A 26549-nucleotide genomic window follows, 5' to 3' on the forward strand; every position below is an offset into this window, starting at 1 on the left:
TTCCACCCTGGCTCGCCCTTGCTGGGTTTAGAAGTTCTCCCGTGTCATTTTCTGTCGCACGCAGGGAACAGACCCGGAGAAGAGGCTGGAGGGAATACTGGATGGAGGAATTGCGGGGAGATGCGTAATTACGCGTGTGTTCCTTTCTTGGGCGGGGGGAGGGGGTGGCAAAAAACAGCGAAAAGCAATTCTTGTAAACTTAGTTAAAGCATTCTCACCCTTTTAGAATTTAATTAGGGGACTTGTGCATTAATTACTATTGTAAATGGTTGCAGGCATTGTGTGACTCATGATTGAGGCGGCCCTTATGGCGGGCTGTCAAACTGTTTTGGCTTCCCCGTTATTACTTTGTAACTCAAATTGTTGCCTTTATAAAAAGATACTATGTCTTCGCTCCCCCACCCCACCCCCAACACATTGTAGTCAGGCGGATTCTGTTGCAGTGAAAACAGTTTTGCCCTTGAACTTTACCGAGCATAGACTGCGTTTTGTTTTCTTTTGAAAATACATTTATATCTACGTTCGGTGTGTGCTCCTTTTATCAGGTGGTAAAATAATTAAAAATCTGTTCCCAGTAAGTGGTTCTCACTCCCCTTGGACCTGAGTGCTTTTGCACTGGTAACTTAAATCATCACCACAATGGGTTTTTTTTTGTTGTTGTTTTTTAAACGATGCCCCTATGAAAATGTTGAGCTTTATTGATTGAGCTGTAATTGCTTAAGCATCAAGGCATTTAACTCTTTTTCACATTCATTTTCTGGTCTTACAGTCTTTTCCTTTCTTTTTCGCCATTTTCTTTTGCATCATATTGGGACACTGAGAGAAACTTCTAGATTAATCAGTGAGCAGCTTTTACTTGAACGAAATAAAATAAAAATTGTCTATCTCAGGTCTTAATGTAGTTTGTGCTTGGTAATTGTAAGTTTTGTGTTTGTATTGAGGTCTTAACATTCACAATTCAAATCATCTGGATGTTTTTTCAGCATATAGAATCATTTCAAATTGCTGGTCTTGGGTTATATAGATATTAACTTGTTAAACTGGTCATTAAAGAATCTGTTCAGTCAGTGAAGGATGGTCGTCATTGGTTTAGCAAATAAGAGATATTCTGTTGTTCAAAATAATTACACAGTCATTTAAAGGAAATTAAGCCTGACGTTGCTGACTAAATAACTGGATATTTAAGTCTTGTTCGAAGCTATTAACGTTAAGATATGAAATGATTAAATAAACAGGTTGAGTTTTTAAGATACACTTTCAGAAAGGAGCTTGGGGTGTCAGTCTATTTCTATCTTTGCTTTGTCAGGTAACTATCAGTACAGTTTCTGTGGAGGTTTTCTGGGACGTAATTAAAAATTGTCTCTACAACAGGTATAATTTCTATATGCTATTAACAGTTGGATAGAACTTGGAGTCTGTATCAGCTATGTATCAGAGTTTGAATCCCAGCTTTGTCACTTAACAATATGACCTTGACTCTAGGCAAATCACTTAGCCTCTCTCTTCCTAATCTGTGAAGGGAGAGGTTTGGGCCTGCCAGTTGCCAAGGTCTGTGAGGCCCCTTGGGTTTTATAAAAAGGAGTCAAGTGTTGTCCCTGGCCACAGACTCCATGTGCATTATAGGAGGAAGGCTGTAATGGGCACATGAATAACTAACTCCGGGTAAATGATGCCAGGGTCAAAAGACGATGCCATTCCATTCATAAATTCACAGATCTTCAGTTGGTTAGAAAGAATGAAAAGGAAAAACGAATATGAAGGGTGTTACAGGCCAGTGTATATCAAGGTCCCTGGGCGAGGGGAACATTTCCTAAAGGTTAAAAGTTTTCTGAGAGAAGATTAGGTGGGCAAATGCTTCCTTCCAACTCCATCCTTAGCTCTGTGCTTCCTTTTTTCCAAATAAGGAGAGTATATTTGTCTTTACCAATTTGTGTCTCCCCAGGAAGGCATTATCCTAGATTCAGTGAGTAAACATTTCTTGCCCATCTTAGATGTTCCAAATGCAAGCCTAAGCACTAGGGAAGAGCAAAATGGCAGTAGCTGGGTTTAGTGGGTGTTTTCTGTCTGCCTGGCACACTTTGAAGATCTTACATCAACTCATCTGATCCTGGAATTCTCTGAGGTAGGTGCTTTCAGGATCCCGGTCTCTGTTTTACAGGTGAAGACTTTGATGCACAAAGAGGTTAAGTAACTTCCAGGAGGCCACACCACTGGCAACTGCAGGAGATGTTACGCTTTGGACTGTATTTGCCTCAGAAAAGGCATGGTTCTTCACTTCCAAAAAACGTGGAAGTATCTTTGGAGAGGCAGAACCCACATACACAGGCAGCACTCCTAGATAAGAATTTCTCATCCTGGGCACTGTTGACCTCTTTTTTGGCTGTGCCATGAGGCACGTGGGATCTTAGTCCCCTGACCAGGGATCAGACCCGTGCCCCCTGCCCCGGAAGCTCGGAGTCTTAACCAGTAGACCTACTGTTGACATTTTGACCAGATAATTTGTTGCTGTGAAGTCTGCCCTGTGTACTATGGGCTGTGTGGCAGCATCGGCTAGAAGTACTCACTCAGGTGTGACGGTCAGAAAACGTCTTAAGATACCACCAGAGGTCCCCTCAGGGGTGGAAGCACCCCCACTGTTCTAGATCTTCACGTTTCCTGAATACAACCAAACATTTGGATTTTTAACAGTAAATCTGTAAGCATTAAATATCTTTCGTAATACCATGGGACTTCAGATTCCCACTGTGTAGACCCCCTGTTTAGAAACTCCTCCAGTCTCTGAATGAATGACGGAAGTTTTATTGCCATTCTCCTTTTCCTCTGCTAAGCTGCAAACCCTGAAGACAGTGTGCCAGGTAGCCAGAGCTGGTTAAATAAAATTGGCACAGTTGATAAGTTTGGTTGCCCGCATGAGGTCAACTCTCCTTCTTAATTTACTGTCGGCCATTAAAGTTGTCACTTTTTGTCAGTATCCTGGCATTCAAAAACAGAACTGTAATGTCTAGATACAGGAGATCACCACTGAAACTAAATTTTAAAAGAATGGAATCCATTTTAAAAGGCAGAGGAAAAGGCAGTGTAGGAACAACAGCAGAAATAAAGGTGCGACATCCAGAAAGTATAGGGGATTGTGAAATAGCAGTAAGTAGTTCAGTTGCATTGGCGTGTAAGGGTGGGGGCAGGGGTAGAGTTTGTTGAATATCCAGTGGAAGATATTTTGCATAAATCTTACACTGTGGGAAGCTACTACGAAGCTTTAAGATAGGGTGGTGATAGGATAGAAAAATGATAACTAGTTTTCTAGGCAAGAGGTGAGGATGACCCAAATTAAAGTGGTAGTAGAAAAGCAAGAGTGTGATTACTCAAGATGTTGAGTCTGGTGTTTGGCACCTACTTACTGGGGTTAGTTGTGAGAGAAGTCTTGGAGCTGCAGGAGTCTTGGGGCTTGCCTGGCCATCCAGTGGTTAGGAATCTGCCATCAGGTCCAGGAGACGTGGGATCGATCCCTGGTTGGGGAGCTAAGAGCCTGCGTGCTTTGGGACAGCTAAACCCATGGGCAGCCGCTGTTGAGCCTTCGAGCTCTAGAACCTGTGCACCACAACGAAGACCTGATTCGGCCACATGTTTTTTTAAATTAAAATCCACTAAATATACAGGGATCTCTGTCTTGGGCAAAGGGGAGATTGACCCAGCCTCTGAACAAAATTAATGTGAGTGAGAACAGACATTGAGGTTTGGGGAAAAAAGATGATAAATTACAGTTTATGGTTTAAAAAAAAAAAACCTAATTCAATGTATCTAACTTAAAAAAGTAAGTATATATGTGTGTATACATACAGTAGATTATATATAAAGTACATGTATAAATTTTGTAAATTATATATATATATATATAGGAAGCCAAAATGATAAAATCATTGCATATTTAGATCTAGACCATAACACCAGCCAATATTTGGATCCTTCATTTTACAAGTGAGAAAACAGTGGTCAAGGTTATGGTCTCTAAAGTGACAAATCCGGGATTCAAACAGACCTTTTGACTCTTAGGGTACTTCAGGCTAGGCAGTATTTTATACTGTACAATAGGAAAAAAGGTAACTTTGGTTTCTTTCTTTCTGAAAATAGAATAATTACCTCAATAGATTGTTTTGTGACCATCTTACTAATTTAATGTAGTGTGTGTTGTCTGAAGTAGAAGTTACATGCTTTACGTTATGCGGATTTTTTTCCCCCCTAAAACCAACCATTAAATGCTATCACATGAGAGAAGTTGTTAAAGATACTGCATACTATATAATGTAGCATCTAACCTGGAGTGTTTTTATCTGAGACACCTTTTCCTGGGATGTGCTAACTAAGAAAAGACTAGAGAAAGCAGGTGTGAACTTCCTAGATAGGGTGCTCTTGGAATTCACCCAACTTTATTCGGGGGGAAGAAGCTTCTGATTTTGTTCAATTTTTGTGTTGCTTTCCTGTGATGTGCTTTGTAGGCCAACAATTTCATACTGATAGGTTTCTTTCTGGCGTTATTCGGAAGCTATGTGGTACATCAGTTGGTAGAATAAATGAATCATAAAAGGTAAGCTTAATTTTAAAGTGTGTAAAAACCCTCTATGGAAATTTTAAATATAAACATTAAAAAATCTGAGTACCGTTCTGTAACCTCTTGTGACTTTTGGTGTCTGAAATCAATCTGTGAGTATAAATTACTGTCCTTTACAGCTCCGTTTCATGACAATCTCAAAAGTATTGCCCACAATTGGGAAGACTTAAATATGGCTGTATATGTTCTGCTTAGGTTAACTTATGATGTCTCTCACTCAAAATCAAGAAAATGTCCTCCCATTTAAAAAATTTAAAAATCATCCTAACCTTAATTAAAGTAGCAAGAAGAGTGCAGTGAACGCTTGTATCTCCACCTAGGTTTACCAGTTACTAATATTTTGCCACATTGGTTTTTTCATGCCCTGTCACCCCTAAAGAAAGAACGGGCATTCTGTGTAACAGCAATCAAACAGATCATAGTTGAAGAAGTTTGGCTTTGTTACAGCACTATTTGGTTCATATTCAGATTTTCCCAGTTGTGCTAATAATGTCTTTTCGTCTTTTTTCTCAGTTCCTTAATCCAGGGTTGCATTTGGTTTGTCTTCATTTCCTTCCATCAGGAGCAGTTCCTTATCCCTTTCTTCCTGTTCATGACATTGACATCTTGGGATAGTCCAGACTAGTTGTTTTTCGGACTTGAGTTTGGATTTGTCCTGTGGTTTCTGTGTGATTAGGTTCAGGTTAACCCTTTCTGGCAGCGGTGTCACATAGATGACGTGTTTGTTGCCAGTACATCACATCAGATGCCCTCCCCCACCACTCAGAAGGAAATTTTTTTACCCAGTACTTTTACCTTTACACTAACTCAGCGTTTTGTTTTTTGCATTTTAGGATGTGCCAAACAATTAGTTGAAGCTGAGGTATAATTTTAAATAGTTGAGGTTACAATAATTCAGTTAAGTTCAATTTAGTTCAGTCGCTCAGTTGTGTCCGACTCTTTGCGACCCCATGAATCTCAGCACGCCAGGCCTCCCCGTCTTCACTCCCTGAGTTCACTCAGACTTGCGTCCATCGAGTCAGTGATGCCATCCAGCCATCTCATCCTCTGTCGTCCCCTTCTCCTGCCCCCAATTTCTCCCAGCATCAGAGTCTTTTCCAATGAGTCAACTCTTCGCATGAGGTGGCCAAAGTACTGGAGTTTAAGCTTGAGCATCATTCCTTCCAAAGAAATCCCAGGGTTGATCTCCTTCAGAATGGACTGGTTGGATCTCCTTGCAGTCCAAGGGACTCTCAAGAGTCTTCTCCAACACCACAGTTCAAAAGCATCAATTCTTCGGTGCTCAGCCTTCTTCACAGTCCAACTCTGACATCCATACATGACTACTGGAAAAACCATAGCCTTGACTAGACGGACCTTTGTTGGCAAAGTAACGTTTCTGCTTTTGAATATGCTGTTTAAGTTGGTTATAACTTTTTTTCCAAGGAGTAAGCGTCTTTTAATTTCATGGCTGCAGTCACCTCTGCAGTGATTTTGGAGCCCCCCAAAATAAAGTCTGACAGTGTTTCCATTGTTTCCCCATCTATTTGCCATGAAGTGATGGGACTAGATGCCATGATCTTCGTTTTCTGAATGTTGAGCTTTAAGCCAACTTTTTCGCTCTCCTCTTTCACTTTCATCAAGAGGCTTTTTAGTTCCTCCTCACTTTCTGCCATAAGGGTGGTGTCATCTGCATATCTGAGGCTATTGATATTTCTCCCAGCAATCTTGATTCCAGCTTGTGCTTCTTCCAGCCCAGCGTTTCTCATGATGTACTCTGCATATTAGTTAAATAAGCAGGGTGACAATATACAGCCTTGATATACTCCTTTTCCTATTTGGAACCAGTCTGTTGTTCCATGTCCAGTTTTAACTGTTGCTTCCTGACCTGCATATAGGTTTCTCAAGAGGCAGGTCAAGTGGTCTGGTATTCCCATCTCTTTCAGAATTTTCCACAGTTTATTGTGATCCATACAGTCAAAGGCTTTGGCATAGTCAGTAAAGCAGAAATAGATGTTTTTCTGGAACTCTGTTGCTTTTCCGATGATCCAGTGGATGTTGGCAATTAGATCTCTGGTTCCTCTGCCTTTTCTAAAACCAGCTTGAACATCTGGAAGTTCACGGTTCACGTCTTGCTGAAGCCTGGCTTGGAGAATTTTGAGCATTACTTTACTAGCATGTGAGATGAGTGCAATTGTGCAGTAGTTTGAGCGTTCTTTGGCACTGCCTTTCTTTGGGATTGGAATGAAAACTGACCTTTTCCAGTCCTGTGGCCACTTTTGAGTTTTCCAAATTTGCTGGCATATTGAGTGCAGCACTTTCACAGCATCATCTTTCAGGATTTGAAATAGCTCAACTGGAATTTCATCACCTCCACTAGCTTTGTTCGCAGTGATGCTTTCTAAGGCCCACTTGACTTCACATTCCAGGATGTCTGGCTGTAGGTGAGTCATCACACCTTTTTTAAATTGGCCAAGTGTAATGATTGCAGCTTTTTGAAAGGTTATGCTGAAGATAACTCTTTTACTGTTAGACATAAAAGTTGTGTGTTTTTGGCTTTTCGCCTGTAATAGACTGATAACCCTAGTAAGAAAATGAAACATCGGGCTGGGCTTGTGATAGGCTTTCTTCAAAAGAACGCCCCCGTTGAAATTACAGTGGTATTGTGCCACTGGAACACTCTCTCATCTTGAATTCCTCAGGGACCACAGATGGTATGAAATAGTTCAAAAAACTGAATGTATGCTTTAAAAAAATCCTTAGAGTACTTCAAAGGCTTGTGGCTCCCCAAATATTAAGAAATATTGTATCATAGGGAGGATGATAGAGGAGCTGAATAATGTGAATAAAGATATTTTTAAGATTGAAAAAAGAGAAAGTAACATTTGACTAAGGCATAGTTTCTCTTTTAAAAAAACCAAAAAACAAAACCTCAAACAGCAACAATGTGAAAATAAGAGTTGACCCTCAGGGAGTTGGTTCCAAATCCCCCAGCCCAGCCCATTCCAAAATCCAAAGATGCTCAGATTCCTCCTATAAAATAGCATGGTGTTTGCATATAACTTACACACTTTCTCCCTTATATTTAAATCATCTTTTAGGTTACTTATAATACTTTATTCAATGTAAATACTATGTAAATAGTTGTAAATACAGTGTAAATGCTATGTGAACATTTGCCCGTATATAGCAATTCAGGTTTTGCTTTTTAGAACTTTCTGGAATTTTTTTTGATCCTTGGTTGATTGAATCTGAATTTGGAACTTGGGCTTTGGAGGCCCAACTATACAGTTTAAATGTCCTATCAAGGTGGTCTTATTTTTAAAAGGAATTGCAGACTCTGTGTGCGCTGGTTATGAAGCAGAAATCTAGCGTTTCTACTCTTTCAACGGGGAAAAAGCATTTTGAATTTTAGTGTGTTGTGTGACCGTGACTCAGCTGACTTCCCGTTTCAAACGGAATGTTCAAAACAGATTGAAGCTTGGTTAAGGAATTTTATACTTTGAACCTTACAAGATATTTTCTGCAAACATCAATTGATTAGGTTTTGTATAATAACAAACACGATGAAACCAAGTCACTTGTTTTGCTGTTCTTACTAGTAAAATTTTGAGTCAGCCAGCATTGATTGAACGGCTTGCTGCAGTGATACTGAATATTCTTCACAATTTTGACATCTGTGTTTTGTTGACTTTGGTCTCTTTTCTCTTACTCTTTTGGAGTATCCCCAGAAAACACGAGGACATGGTGCTGTGGGGTGTGAAGTATGCACTAGTTTTAAATGTATTTTAAGCATTGCTTCACCGTGTTAGGGGCTTCCCTGGTGGCTCAGACAGTAAAGAATCTGCCTGCAGTGAGGGAGACCCAGGTTTGATCCCTGGGTCGGGACGATCCCCTGGAGAAGGGAATGGCAACCCACTCCAGTATTCTTGTCTGGAGAATCCCGTGAACAGAGGACCCTGTTGGGCTACAATCTATGGGGTCACAAAGAGTCGGACACAACTGAGCAAATCTCTGTTTGTTGCTGTTAATTGACAGTACAAGGATGTCAGAGAAATATGTTTCACTTAAGATTGTACTTGTGAGTCCCTAAATGATGTGCGGCACATAAGTGAGAATTGCACTGTGAAAAGCTAGAAGGGGATGTAAAATGTGCCTTCTTTACGTCGCTGCAAGTCAATCATGCTCAAGCTGCAGTTCTCAGCCTGTCGCTTACTGTTTCTTAGAAACTCCCACCGCCTCCCTAGTGACTCTGGAATTGAAGCCCAAACTCTTGTCTGTGCTAAGCTTATCTGTTTAGCTTTATCCCTTCTACCTCCTGCTCTGTCCTCAGTTCCTCCTTCTCTGAATGTCTTCAATTTCTCCCTCAAAAAAATTTTTTTCTAGCACTTTCACATAGCATAAAGTTCACCCTTTTAAAGTGTATGATTCATTGGTTTAGTTTATTTGCAGAATTGTGCGATCATCACAGCTCCCTAATTCCAGAACATTTTTATACCCCCCTCCCCCCGCCCCCTCAAAAAATGACCCATACTTACTATTGATCGCTCCCCCTTCACCCCGCCTCCAGCCTCTGGCAAACCACTAGTCTATACTTGTCTGTATGGTTTTGCCTATTCTGGAGATTTTGTATAAATGGAATCATAATATGTGACCCTTTGTCTTGCTTGTTTCACTAAGCATGTTTTTACAGTTCATACATGTTGTGGCATGTATCAGTACTCCATTCTTTTTTATGGGCAAAAAATAATCCATTTCACTTTTTGGCTATTATGAATAATGATGCTGTGACCATGCATTTACAAGTGTTTGTGTGGACGTATGTTTTCAGTTCTCTTGGGTATGCACCTTGGGGTGGAATTTTGAGGCATATGGTAATTCTCTGTTTTAACTTTCTGAGGAACCACCAAGCTTTTCCAAAGCAGCTGCACCCATTTTCCATTTCTACCAGCAGGGTATTTCATTTTCTGCATGTCCTCACCACTGTGAGTGGTATCTCATTGTGATTTTGATTTGCATTTCTGTAATGACTGATAACGCTGCACATCTTTTCATATACTTACTGACCATTTGTGTATTTGATTTGGAGAAATGTCTATTCAAATCCTGTGCCCATTAAATTTGCTTATATTTTATTGTTGAGTTGTCAAGAGTTCTTTATATGTTCTAGATGCAAGTCCTTTGTTGGGTGTATGATTTACAAATATTTTCTCCCATTCTGTGGGTTGCCTTTTCACATTCTTGATGTCCTCTGAAGCACAGAAATTTAAAATTTTGGTATGGCCAATTTGCTGTCTTAAAACTTTTTTAAAAAAATTTACTTATCTCTAATTGGAGGATAATTGCTTTATAATATTGTGTTACTTTCTGCCATACATCACCATGAGCCACAGCCATAGGTGTACATATGCCCCCTCCCTCTTGAACCGCCCACCCCATCCCACCCCTTTAGGTTGTCACAGAGCATTGCTTCAAGCTCCCTATGGCATAGCAAATTCCTGCTGGCTATCTGGTTCACATATAGGAATAGATATGTTTCCATGCCACTCTCAGATTATCCCACCCTCTCCTTCCCCCCACTGTATCCACAAGCCTGTTCTCTATGTCTGTATCTCCATTGCCACCCTGCAGATAGCTTCATCAGTATCATCTTTCTAGATTTCCATATCTATGCATTAATATATGATATGTCTTTCTCTTTCTGACTTCACTCTTTTTAAATAGGCTTTAGGTTCGTCCACCTCATTAGAACTGACTCAGATGCCTTCCTTTTTATGGCTAAGTAGTGTTCCGTTGCATATATGTACCATAGCTGCTTTATCCATTCACCTGTCGATGGACATCTAGGTTGCTCCCATGTCCTAGCTGTTGTAAATAGTGCTGCAGTGAACATTGAGGTACATGTGTCTTCTTCAGTTGTAGTTTTCTCAGGGTTTATGGTGGAAAAGGAAATGGCGACTCACTGCAGTATTCTTGCCTGGCAATTTCCATGGACAGAGGAGCCCGGCAGGCTGCAGTTCATGGTGTCGCAAAGAGTCGGACATGACTGAGCAACAAACACACACACAGGGTAAATGTCCAGTAGTGGGATTGGTGAGTCATAGGGTAGTTTTAATCCTAGGTGTTTTTTTTTAAAGAATTTCCATACTGTTCTTCATAGTTGCTGTGTCAATTTACCTTCTACCAACTGTGTGAAAGGGTTCCATTTTCTCTACACCCTCTGCAGCATTTATTGTTTGTAGACTTTTTGATGTTGGCCGTTCTGGCAGGTGTGAGGTGATACCTCATTGTGGTTTTGATTAGCATTTCTCTAGTAATGAGCAATATCGAGCATTTTTTTCGTGTGTTTGTCAGCCATCTGTATGTCTTGGGAAAGATGTCTGTTGAGGTTTTCTCCCTTTTTGATTGGGTTGTTTTTCTAGTATTGAGCTAATGAGCTGCTTGCATATTTTGGAGATTAATCCTTTGTAAGTTGTTTCATTTGCTATTATTTCTTAAACATTTTTGAGTGTACGTTTCAGTGAAATTAAGCACATTCATAATGTTGCTGCACTACCATTCACCTCCATAACTTCATCTTTGCAGAACAGACTCTGTACCTATTAAGCAATAACACCCTGTTCTGTCCTCCCCTCCACCCTTGGGATCCACCATTCTACTTTTTGTCTCAATGAATTTGACTGTTCTAGGTAACTCATGTGCGTGGAGTCATAGGGTTTGTCCTTTTGTGACTGACTGACTTCACTTAGCACAATATTCTCAAGGTTCAGACGTGCTGTAGCATGTCATGCAGTTGATTTTTGTATGTTGATTCTATATCCTGCAGCTCTGTTGAGCTCATTTATATAATTTCCTTTCTAATCTTTATGCCTTTTATTTCTTTTTCTTTTCTTTTTTTTATTGGAGGATAATTGTTTTACAATGTTGTGGTGGTCTCTGCCATACAGCAACTCAAATTAGTCATAATTTTATATATATACATATATATATATATATACCCTTCCTCTTGAGCCTCCTCCCCCACTTATTTTTCTTGCCTCATTTTCCTGACTAGAACCTACAGGAAAATGTTGACTAGGAATGGTAAAAGTCAACATCGTTGTCTTAGCTCATCTTAGAGAAAAAGCATTCAGTCTTAACCATTAAGAACCGTGTGAACTGTGGGCTTTGTCAGGTTAATGAAGTTCCGTCCTGTTCCTGGTGTGAACAGTTTTGTCTTGTCTGGAAAGGGTGTTGGATTTTGTCGATGCTTTTACTGTATCTGTTGAGACCATGTTGTCTTATCCTTTGTTCTGTCAGTGTTATATTACATTGATTTTCATACGTTAAACCAGCTTTGCATCCCCGGGATAAATCTCACTTGGGCGTAGCATATAGTTCCCATTATATGTTGCTAGATTCGATTTATTAGTCTTCTGTTGAGGATTTTTGGGTTTGTGGTCACAAGGGTTATCGATCTGTAGTTTTCTTGTGACATCTTATGTCTTTTGGTACCTGGTGTGGTCTGGTCTGAAATCTGGAGTCTTGAACTGTTTGCTTTGGCATCTGCCTCATTCTGAATGGTGCATTAATAATTGTTTCTCTATATCCAGTTCCATTTTCCTTTTTTTAATTTTTTTCCAGTTTTTAAAAACATTTAATTACTTTTGATTGTGCAGGCCTTGGTTGCTATGCTCAGGCTTTCTCTAGTTGCAGTGAGGAGGCTGCTGTCTAATTGCGCTGTGTCAGCTTCTCTGCAGAGCATGGGCTCTGGAGCACAGGCTCAGTAGTTGTAGCCCATGGGCTTATTTGCTTCAAGGCATGTGGGATCGTCACACACCAGGGCTTTAACCTGTGTCCCCTGCATTAGCAGGCGGATTCTTAACTTTGGGACCACCAGGGAAGTTATACTTTTCTAGTTTTATTGAGGTATGATTAACAAAGTCAATTCCATTTTCTTTTCTCAGTACATACCTCTGTGTGTGTGTGTGTTATTGAGGTATAATTGACATCTGACTGTGCAAGTTTAATATGTACAGCTTGCTGGTTTGAAATATTTATATACATGTTGACCTTCGAGAATATGAGTTTGAACTGTATGGTCCCGCTTATCTGTGAATTTTTTTCTTCACTAAATACATACTAGTGTATGATCTGCGGTTGGTTGAATCTGTTGATGTGGAACTGTGGGTTTGAAGGGCCAACTGTAAAGTTACATGCAGCTTTTCAACTGCATAGGGTCTGTGCCTGTAATCCCTGCCTTGTTCAGGGGTCTGCTGTGTTCCAGCAGGATGACCACAAAAGTATTAGCTGATACCTCTCTCAGGTCACGTAATTATTGTTTGTTTTTTGTGATGAGAACATCTAAAACCCAGTCTCTTGGCAACTTTGAAACATAAAACACAGTATCATTGGCAGTAATCGCTATTCTGTGCATTAGATTTCCAGAACTTATTCCCCTTGGTTGCAAATTTATTATTCCCTTTAGTTGGAAGTCCTGTTTAACAAGATCTCAATTTTCCTATCCCCTGGTCGCTAGTAACCACAAGTTTGGTTTTTTAGCGTCCACATGTAAGTGATAGTCATAGAGTATTTATCTTTCTCTAACTAATTTTACTTAGCATGATGCCTTTAGGCTTCATATCCATGTTGCTGCAAGTGGCAGAATTCTTCCTCAAGGCTGAATGATGTTCTTTGTATGTATATACAGCATCTTCATTCATTGATGGATGGACTTAGGTGGTTTCTCTGTCTTGGTTATTGTGAATAACGCAGCAGTAATCATAGGAATGCAGGTATTTTTTTGATACCGTGTTTTCATTTCTCTTGAATATGTAGCCAGAAGTGAGATTGCTGGATCATTAGTAGTTGTCTTTTTAATATTTTGAGGAACCTCCATACTGTTTTCCATAGTAGCTGCACCAATTTACATTCCCACCAACAGTGTTCAGGGGTTCCCCGTTTCTCCATGTCTTGCCAACACGTGTTACTGCTTATCTTCTTGAAGCTAACCATTCTGGGAGGTGTGCCATTTCTGTTTTCTACTCTCTTTTCTTTGGTCACCAGCTTCCTTGCATACTAACATTAAGTTAGTGCAGTGTTTTGTACCTAGTCTCTTGGGGCCAGTGTTTACTGTACACTGACGTGCATCTCTTAAGCACTTCCTCGGCATTACTTAATCTTCACAAGACACCTCTGAGGGAGGGAGGTAGCATTTAAGACCTCTTATAAAGATGGAGGCTTTAGAGAAATTAAATAAGTTGCTTATACAGGTCGGTAGTGGAGTTGACATTTAAACCCGCTTCTCTTTTAGGTTCAGAGCCAGAGCTCTTAACCACATGCTGAGCTGCCCAGGAAACGCTTGCTTGAATAGATTGGATTTAAACTGGTCCTTAAAGAAGTAGAATGTGGGTAGAAGAAAGAGTGGGAAGAGTGCATGTGTGGTGGTGGGTGGGTTTATAGTGTTGGTAAAAGCAGGAATTGGTATTTAATTGGAGTACCTGGTGCTGGGGGAGTACAGTGCGAGCAGAACTGGTTTTTGTTCCCAGAGCAGTAATTAGTTCTATTTGGAAGAGTGAGATTAACATCTGAAATAATTAGGAAAAGAGCATTGTTTAATTAGAGGTCAAGAGTGAGTTTTGTATGAGTTGGAAGGAATTATGAAGGAACTAGTAATTAAGTCTCAAAAGAGGAGTGGATTTAGAAGAGTTGTTCAGCAAACCAGATTTTGGATTGGGCTTTCCCATTGTCTTGTGCTGTAATCCTTGTAATCCTTTCCTAGCATTTTATTGCTCAGACTATGAGGCCAATAGAAACCCCCTTTCAAGCTCAGCTTCCTACTTTTTTAGGAGTTCCAAACTACGTATCATCTGGATATTCATGGCTACCTCATCATATCCTATTTTACTCTTCATTCTTAAAAGGAAGATATGCTGACTTTGAACTGTGTTTTATAGTTCAAAATCAAATGCAATATGGAAATATACAGTATCGCTGCCACCCTGACTTTTGTCCTCTTTTTCTCCACATATTTCTGTCACAAATATGTATTTTTATTAGTTTCTCTGTGTGTGTGCTTCTAGAATTCCTTTATGCAAATACAAGCACATGGGGAAATGTATCTCTTCCCCACTTTCAACATGGAAGGTAATATACTGAGCCCTTTTTTTCCCAGTTAACTATATACCTTTCAGAGCCTTTCATGTCACAGCATGGAGACCTTCTTATCTGCTTTATGGCAGCATAGTGTTCCATTTTGTGGATGTACCAATATTATTTAATGACTTGAGCATCGGCAGGTGTGAGCTACCTGTGACTGTAAGCAGGCTGCTCTCGCGTTGCCTCGTTGATTGTTACCTTCTCTGATACTTTTGCTCCCTGACCCCTTTTCTGTTTCCAAATAAGCACTAGCCTTCCTTATGCTGGGCTTCCCTGGTGGCTCAGATGGTGAAAAATCTGCCTGTAACGTAGGAGACCTGGGTTCCCTGGGTTAGGAAGATCCCCTAGAGAAGGGAGTGGCTGTCCACTCCAGTATTACTGCCTGGAGAATTTCATGGACAGAGGAGCCCGGTGGGCTGCAGTCAGTGGGATCACAAGAGTCGAACACGCCTGGGTGACTAACACTTTCCTTATTTTTAAAAACAAAATAATTTCACTTTTGTCTTGTATTTTTCATATCAAGGCTGAATTTTTAAAAATCTGATCACTCTTAATCTCTTTGCAACATTGAGTTTCTGTCTCTACTATCTGGTGAAATTATACCTTTGTAGGTTACCAGCAACTTCCTGTTGTGTGGTACTAGACTGGCTTTGGTGATTAATTTAGATGTAGGAGGACAGAAGGAGGGAAAAAGGAAAGGCTGATGAGCAGATAGGGAAAGGCTGGGAGAAAACAGAGTAAGGGAAAAAGGTAAACAACATTTTTTGGCAGAAGATGTGAAATTATTTTCATAACTAATTGGTGAGCATACAATTGGCTTCTGTGTGAAGATGACCTGCCTTACAGTGATTTGTGACTGATAGGCTAGTTGGGTGCAATGGAAAGTTGCCCTCTATTTTCTCTATTTCCCTTATGACTCAGCTGGTAATGCACTGTGGGAGCCCTGGGTTTGAGCCCTGGGTTGGGGAGATCCCCTGAAAAGGGGAAAGGCTACCCACTTCAGTATTCTGACCTGGAGAATTCCATGGACTGTATATCCGTGGGGTCGCAGAGTCGGACCCGACTGAGTGATTTTCACTTTTTATCACTTCTGTGTTATCATTTCTAATAGCAGAGCTTCTGTTGAGAAATTTTTGCTTTCTACAGTCTGGAGTTGCCATTAGCCTATCTCTCTTTTGTCAGTCGTATTGATATTGTCAGCTGTTTCAATTTCTTGCGATTGCCTTGGATTTCTTCGCATTTCATTTCCACTTGCCGCCCTCGTGGTTCAGGACATTGCACTTCTACTTGGATTACTGCAACAGTCTTGTCATTCGGTTGCAGGTTTGTTCCTGCTTCTACCCAGTGCTCTTCCTCCCTTTTTCCACCCGGTCAGTCCTGGCTCTGGATATTGCCATGCTAATAGATCTCCGTGCTTTGCTGCGTCCATCCCCTTTTGTGCTCCCTTGCCTGAAACAGCCCCCCTCTGGCTCTGCAGAAATCCTGACTTTTCTTTAAGACCCAGATCACCTTCTTAATTCTCCCTGAAGCTTTCCTTAGCTGTAACAATTCATACGCATGCCTTGTTTTTCTGAACTTGCTTTTATAGCCTCTACCAGATGATTTCTTGTTTCCATATTTCAGGCGTGTTCAGTTGTTGTTCCTACAAAATTATAGTTTAAAAATGATGAATTTTACTTGAGTTCTCCTAGTACACAGCAGACTGCTTGACTTACAGAAATCCCTGAGCACATCCTTACTGATTTATTGATTAAACATTGTGTGGGTTGTTATTAAATAATTTTGGATGCAGAGAGTCAGATCATCTAGGTACCTTGAGGGTCTGCTTCTTTGCTATGCTGTGGATATGCACTTTTTAAAATGGGATTTTCTTTTTGATTTTATAACAAATGATATACACTAAACTGGACCTTGACCTTTTTTTTTCCAACTCAGTGGTGTGTCTTAGAGATCTTTCTGTAGAGCCATGTTTGTTGGGGGATCCCAGTGCCATCTTCAGTTTTAACAATTCACTAGGAAGGCTCGCAGGACTCAGCATATAGTCATTCTCATGGCTGTGAATCATAAGAATGAAAGTATACAAAACAAAATCTGTAAGGGGAAAAGGCACGATGGTCAAAATCCAGAGGAAACTAGGAGCAAGCTTCCAAGATTTTTGTCCCTGTGATGTCACCACATAGAGTGTGCTTAATTTCTCTAGCATCAAATTATGACATTTGTTAAGTGTCTACCAGGAAAGCTCATTAGAAATTCAGTGCGTAGGGTTTTTTGTTTTTTTTGGGGGGGGGCGCTGATTGTGTAGGTACCATCTGCAGCCAGCCCCTAAAAAAAAGTTCATGGGGTTGCAAAGAGTCAGACACGACTGACGGTTGAGCAACAATATTGAACAACAGTTGTAGGTACCTTCTGCCTAATATGTACCAAAATTCCCAACCACCAAAAACAAAGTAGGCTTTTAGCAAAACTGTTGCTCATATGTTGATTTGGGATTGGTGGGAACCTCCCTGAAATCCAAGTACCTTGACCCCAGTCAGGAGCCAGTCTTGCAGTCCTTTCTCAGGATAGTAGTCTCAACCTGCTGTGCTAATAATAACTCTTTCCTGCACACCATGGAAATCTGTAACTCCCCTCCTTTAAAAAAAAAAAAAACACTAATTAATGTGTAATGTTTGATGATCTGAGTACATTATGGTTTAACTTTCCCCTGTTGATTGATTTTTCATCTATTATTTTGCAGTATCTATTTTTGTACATTTTCTTTTGTAGAGCCTTCGACTGAAATTGATCAGTGATGTTTAAAAATTTACTATTAACAGATCCTTCCAAGTTGTTCATCAGAGGTCCTTTCTAGTTCATGTCCAACAGCAGTTTACAGGAATATCCTTTGGAAGTGATTGCTTTGAATGATATTCATGTTGGGAATGAAGGGAAAGCTGACAATCAACAATCAGGTCCAGGAAGGGCCTTCTGGATCCCAGACTTGTTGCCATTAGAGACACTTGTCTTGCCCTTTGTCTTCCCAAGATTCTTGGTTCACAGGCTCATCTCCTTCTATCTATCTCTTGCTGCCTTTCTCATTTGAGTGGAGGCTTGTTGTCAATCTTGTTTCATTTTTTCTTTTTTCCTATTTTTGGGAGGATGGAGTGCAGCCTAGAGTAGTGAAAGCAAACCCTAGACATGGTGTTTTTAAAAGCATTCATTTTTGGTACTAATTTACAAAAATAGGGCATGTTTACCATAATATTTTAAATAGAGGTTTTCTTTTTAAAAAACTTAACAATTCCTATAAATAGGTTCAGTTGTGAGGTTCCTCTGATGTTCCCAGTTCAGGAGGGTGTACAAAACAGACAACTTTTAAAAAATATGAGCTAACACTGTTCACAGTTTTACAGATTGCTTTTTTTCATTTAACAATGTTAGGGACATTCCTTCAAATCAACAAACAGGACAACTTATTTTCAGTGCAATATGCTATGCTATTATAGAGCCATCTCTTTACTGATGGACATTTCAGTTTTCCGCTTATATGCATATGGCCTTGAGTACTAGTGGCTTATTACTGTAAGATACATTCTGAAGCATGGGATGGCTGGTTAGATTATGTGTAACTTTATTTATTTATTGGCTGCACCCCATGGCATGGAGGATCATACTTCCCCTCAACTGGGGATTGAACCGTGACTCCTGCAGTAAAAGCTCGAATTCTTAACCACTGGAAGGACCACTGGGGAAGTCTCAGATTATGTATAACTTTAATTATTAAAACTGTTACCACAATATTCTGCAAAAGGTTATAGTAATTTCTGCATTAATGTAAGAGAGAACCTCTTAATTTCTCATTTTTGCCAGCACTGGATATTATTATCCCTGATCATTTTTACCAGTGGAATTAGTATAGTGGTTTTTTTTTTTGCCTTTTATTAGAAAGAAAACCCAGCAATTTATTTTGGGAAAAAACGTATTGAGTTGGCTTTATACTAGGAAACGCAAAGCTTGGTTCAATACTAGAAGATCCATCTACAGAGTTAATCATATCAGTGATCAAAAGTCAGAAATTCTATAACCATTTCAGTAGAGACAGAAAAGAATTTTAACAGAATATACCATGCACTCATGACTGGATCTCCCAGCAAACCAGAAACAGAGAACAGCCTTTTACTGTTTAAATATTGAAATTTAATATTCATACTGGAAAACTTTTAATATTTAAGTTTTTGAATACTTACTCACATGGCTGAGAAACTTAAAATATTGAATGAAAAGGTTTATATGTTGAGGTCTCCCTTCCCCCATATGCTGAGTTTCTTCTGCCCCCTCCCCCCAGTTACCGTTGGTTCCTTAGGTGTTCTTTTAGAGTCATTTTATACACATACAGGCGAATATGAATACACAGCCTCTCTTGTACTGTCAGACACCTTGAATTTTTCATGAGTGTTTTTTTTTTTTAAGGCCAAGCATTATTGCTCACTTCTGAAAGCTTTTTAGCTACCTTCATGTTTCTCTGTCTAAAAAAAGAAAAAAACTTGAACTCCTCAAACATGGACCTTTTAGCTTTTCACTAGTTGTTTGTCCCACATTGCCCTCCCACAGACTTTCACAAAATAAAAAATACTAAAATTGCTGTCTTAAATAGCACCTGTGCTTGGTCCCCTCTTGTTAAAACCAGTGGCTGTTCAGTCTTTGTCATTGAATCTTTTCCTGTTCTTACTCCTGATTATACTTGCATAGTGTTTGGAACTCCAGTACTTTGAGTTTCCTGTAGGATGGGGTTGGCCAAAAAGTTCATTCGGTTTCCTATACAGTGGTTCTAATAGCTCTTAATTGTCTTTAACGTCATTGGAAACAGTTTTGTAAGAGTCTGTTGTGACAGCTGTCCTATCAATGTGCATTTGAAAAAGAAAAAAGACATCACCATTGGTGAGTTTTGTGTAGCCATTTTAATATTGAAGATGGAAGGAAATGCAATGCTTTTAGCATATTATAGTTTATTATTTCAAGAAAGGTAAAAAAACTGAAATGCAAAAAAGATTTGTGCGGTGCATGGAGAAGGTGCTGTGATTGATCTAATGTATCAAGAATGGTTTGTAGAGTTTCTCATGCTGGAAATTTGTCACTGGATGATGCTACACACTCCAGTACTGGTTGAAGTTGATAGTAATCAAATCAAGACATTGAGAACAATCAATGCTGTACCATGTGGGAGATAACCAATATACTCAAAATATCCAAATCAAGCATTGAAAATCATTCACACCCCCTTGACTGTGTTAATCACTTTGATGTTTGGATTCTACACAAGTTAAGTGAAAAAAACCTTGACCATATTTCTGCGTGCAGTTCTCTACTTAGATGTAATGAAAATGTCCCATTTTTAAAAGAAATTGTGGTGGGCGATGAAAAGTGGATACTGTACAATAATGTGGAATAGAAGAGATCATTGGGTAAGCAAAATGAACCACCCCCAGCCACACCAAAGGCTGGTCTTCATCCAGAGAAGGCAATTTGTTTATAGTGGGATTGGAAAGGAGTCCTCTATTATGAGCTCCTTTCGGAAAACCAAGCAATTAATTCCAACAAGTGCTGCTCCCAGTTGTTGTTTTAGTCATTAAGTCATGTCTCTCTTGAAATTTTGTGAAAGGTTGCCCACCAGGGTCCTCTGTCGTGTCCATGGGATTTTCCAGGCAAGAATACTGGAGCAGGTTGTCCTTTCCTTCAGGGAATCTTTCCAACCCAGTGATCGAACCTACGTCTCCTGCATTGGCAGGCAGATTTTTTATCTCTGAGCCACCAGGGAAGCCTAACTTCTCCCAGTTAGACTAATTGAAAGGAGCTTTTGACAAAAAGTGTGCAGAATTAGTCAACAGAAAACTCAGAATCTTCCATTAGGGTAACACAAGACCACATGTTTCTTTGATAACCATGTGCAACTTGTCTGGAAAGTTCTGACTCATCTGCCATATTCACCAGACACTGCACCTTCAAGTTCCTTTTATTTTGGTCTTTAAAAAATTCTCTTTATGAAAAAAATTTCACTTCCCTGGAAGACTGTAAAAGGCACCTGGAACAGTTCTTTGCTCAAAAAGAAGAAAAGTTTTGGGAAGATGGGATTATGAAGTTGCCTTGAAAAATGGCAGAAGGTAGTGGAATAAAATAGTAAATATACTGGTCAGTAAAATTCTTGGTGAAATGAAAAATGTGTCTTTTACTTAAAATCTGAAGGAACTTTTTGGCCAACCCAATACATTCTTTTTGAAGTGTTCTTACAAAAGGTGGAAGGAAATAAAAGAATTGTGTATGCACACAGTCTGAAGAAAAAAGTGAGATGTCGTCTCACTTAATCCATTTAAAGGAAACTCTGTTGCTTCTGAAAAGAGTACTGGTACTTGACTTTGAGAAGTATTAGGGTGTAGGGGCGGAGAAGGCAATGGGACCCCACTCCAGTACTCTTGCCTGGAAAATCCCATGGACAGAAGAGCCTGGTGGGCTGCAGTCCATGGGGTCGCTAAGAGTTGGGCATGACTGAGCGACTTCCCTTTCGCTTTTCGCTTTTCATGCATTGGAGAAGGAAATGGCAGCCCACTCCAGTATTCTTGCCTGGAGAATCTCAGGGACAGAGAAGCCTAGTGGGCTGCTGTCTATGGGGTCACACAGAGTTGGACACAACTGAAGTGACTTAGCAGCAGCAGCAGCAGGGTGTAGGGAAAAGGGAAGACCATGGCTTTGAGAACCTAATTGGAGTCCTGACCCCAGTCCATTCTAGTTGTATGACCTTGGACAAGTTCCTTAACCTTTCTGAGCTACAGTTTCTTCATCTATAGAAGGGAAATCTGTCCCTAACATTTTAAAAAAGTGACAAATGGGAAAATATCCATAAAATGCCCAGCGTAGTCACTGTAACGTTCTAATCACTCAGGTTTGTTCTCATTTCTAGACCCAGAACTTGCATTTTGAGATGTCCTGCTGCTAACTTTTAAGGGGAGAATGATTTTGCTGACTGGACTGTTCTCTTTGTGGAGCGCATATCAAATATGATGGACGATGTAGACCTATCAAATCCATCAACTCTTATTCCTTTTGATAAATAAGGCGAACGATAAACTCATATTTTGAATGAATTTCTGTTAGCATTTAAATTCTGGAAGTCAGTCTTTGGGCACAGGTGGTTGTGGGCCTGTGTGTGTGTGTGTGTGTGTGTGTGTGTGTGTGTGTATTTTTTCCAGTTGGCTTTCTGAAGGAGATGTAGGAAAAGTAGGGTTAGTTGGTTGTAATGACGATTTTGAAGAGAACTTTTGTTTCTCTTAATGCTTCTGGTGTCTACCGATACTGTAATATTTTCATGAGGAAAAATGGTTCATCTTTTAAGTACTAAAGAGGTCTTTTTGGTCTGCAAAACACTAATGTCATCAAAAGGTCTTCAAAATGAAGTTTGAAAAGGATGAAAAAAATTCCAGGTAAATAGTAAAGAAACATCCTATAGAGTAAAATTACAGAACAAGGACTTGTCTGCAATTCACAGGCAAACACAAAGAGCAAATGCTAATGATTCCTGATGTTTCTGCATGTGAAGTGAAGTGAAGTCACTCAGTCGTGTCCAACTCTTCGCGACCCCGTGGACTATAGCCTACCAAGCTCCTCCATCCATGGGATTTTCCAGGCAAGAATACTGGAATGGGCTGCCATTTCCTTCTCCAGGGGATCTTCCCAACCCAGGGATGGAACCCGGGTCTCCCCATTGCAGGCAGACACTTTAACCTCTGAGCCACCAGGGAAGCGACCCTAAATATCTTAAAAGTTGAATGAATACAGTCTTTGAGATACCACTGAGAACGAGTGAGAAGGGTTCCTAACTAGCCATTTGAGTACTTACTCAAATGTGTTAATAAAGCATTCTTCATTGAAACCTGATAAAAAGGTGATGAAACTGATGCACATGGTAATTTATCCCCAGTTTCTTCTTAGTGCTGAAAGAGTTTTAAGTCTGTAGAGCTAGTAAACAGCTTTGGTTGAGTAAGAAGACAGTGATGTAATTTATTTGCCTTTGTTTACTAAAATGCTTGTTTTTCTCTTATGCTGTAGCTATCTCAGGCCTTGACTTCTAGGATTATAATGTGCAAGCTTGCTCATTTTTATTGCCTCCCTGACACAGAATGCTAGAGAGTGAATCATGGTTACACTTGGCTTGATCAGCCACTAGACAGTGCTTACTTTGAACAAAATGAAATGAAAGACAGCAACAGTTATCATCCTCTTCTTCCAGCTTCCGATTTTAGCAGTTGTAAACTTAGCTTTACTAAATTATCATCAGTTTTACATAATGTCACTCTTTGTTTTTCACCGTCTCCCTACAGCTCCTCTCAATTTCTTCTGTCAACAGAGCCAGCTTAAGTTTTGGGTAATCTCAGTGTGAGTGTACCTGTAGCGCCCCTTCTAGTTTCTTACGTATTTGTCTCTGTTTTCTCATTTTATCTTCTATTGCATCCCCACTGCCATATGCATTCCAGCCTTAATGAATTATTTTACAGTTTTCCAAGTGTCTAGTTCCTGTTCCTTGAACCATCTCTGCCTGGTATTGATAACGACCCCTCTGAAAATCTTCCTCAAGGGCAGAATTAGGTACTTTTCCTTTGTGTGTTGATTTTCTTTAGGTGTCTTGTGATTTTGGGTTGTCTGTTGATATTATGAATGAAGATTTAGGTTCTAGACACTAGAGTAATTAATGTAGGTAACGAGTATGTTTCCTCCAATTTTGTGTAGAATTCATTACCCAGTAGCCCTCTACATTGAAAGGGCTGGAGGAGTGTTGATGGGGAGCCCTGTATGTATGAAGGGTGTTGACTTTACTTCAGTGCTTTTTTTTTTTTTTTTTTTTTTGGTTATAGGCTGAATTTGAATGCATTTGGTACCTGTGGCCGTGTAGCCATCCAGGAATGCAGACTGGATGGGAGTTGTTGAATGGTTGGGGCCTTTCTATTCCTTATGCAGTCTTGACTCCATGCCTGTTTGTGCTCAACCAGCTCTAATCTTGGCGCCTCTCTGGAGCTGCACCAGAGGATGGGACATAAAGCCATTTAAGACTTCTCTGTGTTTATTCTTAGAGTGTAGCTTCCTTTGCGCTTGTTTATTCATCAGCTGTGAATAGATTTAGTACCTTTCCCCCTATCATTTTGGTGAGAGAGCAGAAAGGAGGAGACAAACACATTTGCCCATTCATCTTGAAAACCTGAGCCAAAAGTTCTATTTCCAAATTTGAACATTTCTGATTTTAAGAACTGAAAAAAAATTATATTAGTGCACTATGGATTGTTTCCCAAGTGTTGATAGAATAGTTTTGAGTGTTTATAGGGTATGAAGTTAGTATAATGCTAAAATACAAGTCATCTTTTTATGAATAAGTTGTGTTCTAAAAATAGGTATGAAAACAGAGACTCACAGACTTAGAACTTATGGTTGCCAGAGGGGAAGGGATAGTTAGACGTTTGGGAAGGTCATGCACACATTTCTGTATTCAAAATAGATAATGAACAAGGACCTACTGTATAGCACATGGAACTCTGCTCAATGTTATGTGGCAGCCTGGATGGTGGAGGGGAGTTTGGGGGAGAGTGGATAAGTGTACATGTGTGGCTGAGTTCCTTCACTGTTCACCTGAAACTACCACAACATTGTTAATTGGCTCTACCCCAGTACAAAATAAAAAGTTTTAAGTATGGCGGAAAAATAAGTATAAAGCTTTTTAGAGCAAGGAAAGCTGAAACTATGCCAGATACTGGTCTGGAGAGGGTTGGGTGGAGGGGTGGTTCCAGGCATTGCCATTAGCTACTGAAACAAGATAACTCTGCTCATGAGATGTTGTTTACATTCTAGAATTGGAGGGAGTTGTTGTTTGCCAATGTAAAATTTGCTAACTTTAAGTTATTTTCCTTACTATAACATTAAAGCTCTACTACTTGTGACTTACTAAAGAAAAGTACTGTTCAGTGGCTGTATACTTAGATTGAGGTTTAAAGTTGTGTTTTATATTAATGAATGGTAAATGAATAATTTGCCATATCTTCTAATAAGACTGAAAATGAATCTATATGCAACATTACTGTTATTCATTCATTTTGGGAAAGTTAATTGCAACTGTGTGGTTCAGGGATTTAGTGCAAGAAGAAGAACAGTTGATGGAAGAAAAGAAAAAGAAAAAAGACGACAAGAAAAAGAAGGAAGCTGCTCAAAAGAAGGTAGTATATGTATAAACTAATTACTTATATTAAGCAAACATAGATTTAAAAAGAAATTACTCTTATTGGATTACTTAAAGCATTTGATTTAATGTTTTAACTTCAGTAGTGTTTCATTTTAATATTTAATGTCTTTGAATATGCATAAATAGTAATGTGTGTATAATTTAATGCATAGTTATTTGATTTTGCCAATAAGTTTTTTCTAAGGTAAGTCCTTTCATAGGTCTTTACTTTTGAATTAGGTGTTCCTAGGTTTTCATAATACTTAACATCATTTTATAGTGAGAAGAGCATGGAATTTGTAGCTTTCTAGAGAGGAGTTGAAGTCTGGCTCTTCCACATAGCAAACAGAAGGTTGTGGCCTTCAACTTTATTTAGCCTCTCTGGGCCTTAGTTTCATTATGTTTTGTAAAATGAGAGTTGAATTAAATAAGATAATGTAATACATATACATAATAGGAAATAATAATGGAAGTAGTAATAAATATAATAGGAGATAATGTCAGTTTTCTTTTCCCTGTTTATTTAGTACCTAGGCTCATTTTTTGTTTTTAATTTGTAGGTTTTGTTAGGGTATATATGTATTTTCTTTCCTTTAAAATTTATTTTTAGTATAATATATTGATTTTACATACAGTAAAATTTTCACTTCTTGGTGTACAGTTCTATGTGTTGTGAAGCATGCTTAGAGTCATATCATCACCACTGTCATAATCAAGAAACATGTTTCATTACCTAAAAAAAAAGTTTCTCATGGTATCCTTCTGTAATCAGAGGATATTTAAAAATAAGCCCAAGACATAATTGCTGCAAAAAATCTTTAGCCAGTACATTAATTAAAAACTATAATAAAAAAATAAAATAAAAAATAAAAACTATAATCAAAGCAACACAAATGGCAGAAAAATAAAAGATGGCTGTAAAGATTTTTACAGATTAATAGTGGAGGCTGATGATAGTTAACTGAGCTGGACACTCATCTCCTACTATATTGTTTCAGGGACCTTAAAAATGTTCTTAAAGACCCAATGAAGATACTATTCCATTTCTATATTCTAGTGAAAAGTTATGACTTTAATTTTTAAATATATACCCTTTTTGTAGTAGCAACTGGATTTAGACTATAGTAACAGAATTATCTTCCCATTATTTAGTAGGGAAAAACTCAGGTACCAAACTATGGCAGGTAGGGAGCTACTGAAGCACAGAGAGAAGAGTTTAACTCAGCCTGAAATGGGGTAGAGAGACAGGGGAATTTTCTTAGAATAGAAATGAACCAAATGAATGAGGAGCAGAATGGAAAATGGTTCCTGCAGTAACTGAGAATTAAGTGTCCATAGCTTGTATGGGTTAAAGGGTGGGTTTTGATTGAAAGGGGTGGTAGGAAAGGAGCCAAGTGTAAAAATGAAGCCAAGTGTAGAAATGTCAGGGGACAAGACTGGAGAGGCTGGTCATAGCTGTTGGCACTTCTTTCATTTTGACCATTGGGTGACCAAGACGTTTTAGTAGAGTGACATAAAATTTTCAATTTTAGAACTGTATTTAGAACCTTGACGGAGTGTAGAATTGGGTTGGGTAGAAGCTAGAGACTGTGATAA

At 39.3% G+C, this 26549-nt stretch overlaps 1 protein-coding gene across 11 annotated transcripts in view; it reads left to right on the top strand.

Annotated features, from left to right (window-relative positions):
- Positions 1–26549, top strand: part of TNRC6A (trinucleotide repeat containing adaptor 6A) — a 224545-nt gene that overhangs the window by 128558 nt on the left and 69438 nt on the right. For 6 of the 11 annotated variants that reach the window (XM_027961152.3, XM_060406204.1, XM_027961150.3 and 3 more), the window contains exon 3: positions 24861–24948. The exons of 3 other annotated variants lie outside the window; for them this stretch is intronic. In XM_027961152.3, the coding sequence (XP_027816953.1) occupies positions 24889–24948 (60 nt within the window). In that variant the 5' untranslated portion in view covers positions 24861–24888. Of the gene's footprint in view, positions 1–64; positions 24949–26549 lie in introns of all 11 variants that reach the window. 2 more of the 11 variants (XM_027961153.3, XM_060406202.1) reach the window with 1 other exon arrangement.

This window comes from Ovis aries, chromosome 24, assembly GCF_016772045.2.
Source record: "Ovis aries strain OAR_USU_Benz2616 breed Rambouillet chromosome 24, ARS-UI_Ramb_v3.0, whole genome shotgun sequence".
In the NCBI taxonomy this organism is placed as follows: Eukaryota; Metazoa; Chordata; class Mammalia; order Artiodactyla; family Bovidae; genus Ovis; species Ovis aries.